The sequence below is a fragment of the Morone saxatilis genome, unplaced genomic scaffold (genome assembly GCF_004916995.1).
Source record: "Morone saxatilis isolate NCDOM2014 unplaced genomic scaffold, NCSU_SB_2.0 Contig18, whole genome shotgun sequence".
NCBI lineage: Eukaryota > Metazoa > Chordata > Actinopteri > Moronidae > Morone > Morone saxatilis.
Window position 1 is genome coordinate 18,530,183 of NW_023339740.1, and position 4,213 is coordinate 18,534,395.

Genomic DNA, 4,213 nt, shown 5'->3' on the forward strand with positions numbered 1-4,213 from the left:
CTTACCTTCCTATTTATATTTTTTTTTATCTAAGTATTTTATTCTATTGTTGTACTTTAATGTATTTTAATGTACCTGGCTGCTATGACGACCCAGTTTCCCTTCGGGGATTAATAAAGTCTATCTATCTATATGGTACGAGTCTTAACCACTCAGCTGCCAGACGCCTGTGTAATAATCCTCATTCCCTCTTGTGGTTTTGATCCAGACAGTTTAAATCGCCTTGGAGGAAGGCACCCAATCAAGTCATTCATTTCATACAGTCAGACTGAGGCAATTACAACAAAAAAATGGAAAAGCAATCTGATGTTTTGTTAACAAAGCATAGCTTTATTGTGATGGTGGAAACGTGGAACGCTGACAGACATGGAGGTGACCGGAAAGCAGCCTATTTCGCCTGAACTGCCTTCTGCGCTGCCTTCATGCCCTTCTTGTTGTGCTTCTTAGCAAAGCGCATGTTCCTCAGGAACTTAGGGTCCACCTGCAGCAAAGGAAAAGAAAAAAACAGCGAAGTGAGGAGGTGGGATGCAAGTGTGGAGGTGGTGCACAATTCTGAGATCTAATATCTATACAACTAAGCAAAAGACACACAGGCTCAAACTGGATTAACCAAACTGAACACTATCCAGGTTTCTAGAAAGATCAGAACCACCTCACTAGCCTATACGATCAGACTGTGTGGTTAGTGCCAGTTTAACATCTGACAGCAAACAGTGGCCACGGTACAATACACTTACATCCACAGTCTCAAGACAATTAATACTAACACTGGTCTCTAAAGTCAAAACTTAAGTTGTTACAAGTAATAGAATAGAATTATTTCCCAGCCACTCCTGTGAGAGGCGATAAAAGATTGTAAAATGGTATGTATGAAAATAAATTTCCTGCAAGTAAAGGCACAACATATTACCTTCTACTAGGATCATGTAATAAGATTAGTTAGTTTAGCTTAGTGAAAACAGTAGCTTGCTACATAAAAAAAAAACATTTGACAACATTCAGCTGCAACTTCTAAACCTGCCTGCTGGTTACACTCACAATAAAAAAATAAAACTGTTTAGCTGTAGTACTGTGCTACCTCCTCATTGATTCCTTTAGTAGATGATGACCTAAAACTTAGACACGTTCATCTAAGTGAATCTGTGTTACTTTGTTGGAAAACAACACTGTGGCCCTTTTTATGGATAAATATAAATTCTAAAATCAAGTATAATATCAGCACAAGAAGTCTTAAAGTCAAACTGACTCAGTGATGTCAATGTACAACCATATAAAGGAAACATTCATACAGGTTTTGTGAAAAACTGGATAATGCTTCCAGCATTTTTAAATTCTGGTTCTTGTCATATTTCAGCTGTCTGTGTAGCAACACATTAGAAAATCAGAAATCACAGCAGTCAGCTCAGTCTGAAAACCAATTCCCATTAACTTTTGATATGAGACAAGATGGCGAGAGTTGGGATTAAAAAGTGTGAACAGCAATAGTTTTTTTTCTTAAAATAAATAACTAGTCTAAAAAGTTAAGTGTAACAACATTGTCCAGGCAAGGTTCGACACTCGACTCCTAAAGCAAGCAATAATCTGATTTCTTAAAAGGCGTGTATATGAAAGTGTGTTTGTGATCAGGGAAGGAATTAAAGAAACAGGATTTCCCCTTAAGATCATCCAGTGTCCTACTCTGCTTTATACATTTTCTTTCATGTCACCGTTTTCTCATGTTTCTTGACTCGCAGTACTGGCTTTCATCTTCATATATATTCTTTTGTAATACTGCGTTTGTTATGCACCAGTATACCAAAGCAGATTCCTTGTATGTAATAACACCGACATAAAAGACCTCAGACATGACAGAGAAACAGCAGTGTGTAAGGAACAATTATAGTTAACAGGGATGAATTATCGCATTCAAAATAATCCAATTAAACAAACAGAGTAGCCTCTGCAGGTGTGTATGTGCTGCTTTCCACAACTGAACTGTATCAGACACATTTGTTCTCTAAGGGGGAAAATCCAAAATCAATCCAAATTCTCCAGCGTACACACAAAACCCAGTCTTGTATCATTCCTAAAGCTGAAATGAGAAGATCAGCTTAGGGGAAGAGTCCGATTATTGACCTGCTGCAGTATATCAACATGTCCGAATCCCTGCATATCTTAATTCTCAGCCATTCAATGTATTTTGCACATGTAAACCACCCCATCAGCACAGAGCTGTAACTGTACGTACCCCCTTCAGTGACTCGTAGCGCTGAGATCTGGGCTTCTTGATGCCATTCCTGTGGGCTTTACGAGCTGCTCAGACCAGAGGGAAAACACATTCAGTCCATTTGTCCCATTTCATGCAAATTTCACCAATGCACAGTACACCCGAACACAATTTATAAGAGGACGAACATGCAAAAACGTAAAAGCTGAAAACTTAACACTTATTGTAAAAAGCTTACAGCTATTAGATGATAGCTCTTCAATTAACCTTAAAAAAGATTTAACTACAGTCATACTTACACTGGTTGTGGGTTGTGTGGTTCTTAGACTTGGCCATTTCGACACTGATTGATCTGAAGAGAAGAGAAGTGAAGACAGCATTAGAATTAGACTTGGAGCTCAATTTAGCATCCAGTAGCATGTTTAATATCCGGCCGCCAGGGAAACTTGGTACAATGTAAACAGATGCGTTCAACAAACAACTTCGTAAACAAACAGTAGCAGTCAAGTGTGTATCTAAAAGGTAGATACTTGTTTAGTTATGTGGGCAGTTATGGTTATTAATGAACAGGTTTTCTGACTGTAAGAGGGACAACTGCTGGTGTGAAGCTTTACTCGGGGCAGCGTTAGCAATTTTTAAAATCCAATTTTACACTTCTAATGAGCATCGCATCTAAAACATACTACGATGGAAATGTGCGCAGTAAAGTGTCGATTCAAAATCAGTGGGTGTTTGTGTGCAGGAATGTAAAATACACGAAGATTGATGAAGATTTTAAAAGTCCACCTAGGAGGGAAAACTGTGTACCTGCCACACGAACAGACGACAACCGGAAGAGAAAGAAAACCAAAGCCGGTAGAGGAGAAGATGAAGAAAAGGCTGCTCTGTTTATTGACACTGCCTCCTGTCGGTGGTTTGTGATATGACAGCTGAGAGCCCACAGCTGGCCACAGGGTGTCACCCTCTGTTCGTATGAGAGCAATACAATCCAGGAGCAAAAGGTGTCTTCATTAGGTTTTATTTATAAAGTTTACATTTCATACGCTGAGAAAGATTCAAGGTATAATGTACAGAGTTTAAAGTTTAAAATATTAGGGTTTTTAAGGTTTAAAACATTATTGTTTAAAAAAAATGAGCATGAAAGAGATAAATCCATGTAAATGTAAGATTAAAATGAAGATAAAAATTAAAAATAAATCAATGGTTTCTTTTTTAAATAATAATAATAATAATAATAGTGATAATAATAATGACAGCATTAATAAGACTTTCGGGTTTCGGAAATATTTAGGTAAAAGTTCTTGAGAACAACAAAGTTCTTTAGAAATGAAAGTGTGAATATGACACAACTTCCTTTGTCTGGAAGGTACATTCATTTCTTTGTTCTCTGGCAAATTGTGTTTATTTTCTCTTTCTCTTTTTGGTATTCTTTTTCTTTTCTTTTCTTCTCCAGAGAGGTGTGAAGTAACTAAGTACTTTACTTTTTGAGTATTTCTAATTTCCGCTACTTCATAGCTTAACTTCTTTTTAATACACTACATTTATTTCACAGCTATACTTATTAGTTAGTTTAATTCTAAGATTATAAAGCATAATAAACGTATAAAATAAAATGCATTTTCACACAATAAACCAGTAGTATTTCTACTCTAAACGTCTCAGATGGTTTCCTTAACTTTAACCTTAACACATTGGACCTTTAAACTTAAAGGTCCAATGTGTAGGATTTAGTGGCATCCATTAATGTAGTTACATGTCATTTTTAGGTCATTATACACTATTGAAAACATATCTATGAATATCATATTCAGTTTTTGTTTTTTCTGAGCGGTCCCCACAATGCTACTGTAACAGATGCTTTATTATAAACAATCTAATAAAGTGATTTGCTATCATACATCAGTCACTGGGGCCATTTTCCTCTGAAGAAGTATTTTCTTATTCTCTCTGCACATTTACTTTAGTAGGATTTTGAGTGCAGGACTTTTACTTATAACAGAGTGTTTT

The 4,213-nt window shown here is 36.5% G+C and overlaps 1 protein-coding gene across 1 annotated transcript; it reads right to left on the reverse strand.

Annotated features, from left to right (window-relative positions):
- Positions 1-309: 309 nt before the first annotated feature.
- rpl29 (ribosomal protein L29) lies at positions 310-3,103 on the reverse strand. Its single transcript, XM_035662846.1, has 4 exons — positions 3,014-3,103; positions 2,506-2,558; positions 2,228-2,292; positions 310-481 (listed from the first exon to the last, which is right to left on the reverse strand). The coding sequence occupies exons 2-4, from the start codon at positions 2,540-2,542 to the stop codon at positions 389-391; spliced, it is 195 nt and encodes a 64-aa protein (XP_035518739.1). The 5' UTR covers positions 2,543-2,558; positions 3,014-3,103; the 3' UTR covers positions 310-388.
- Between the last annotated feature and the right edge of the window lie 1,110 nt (positions 3,104-4,213).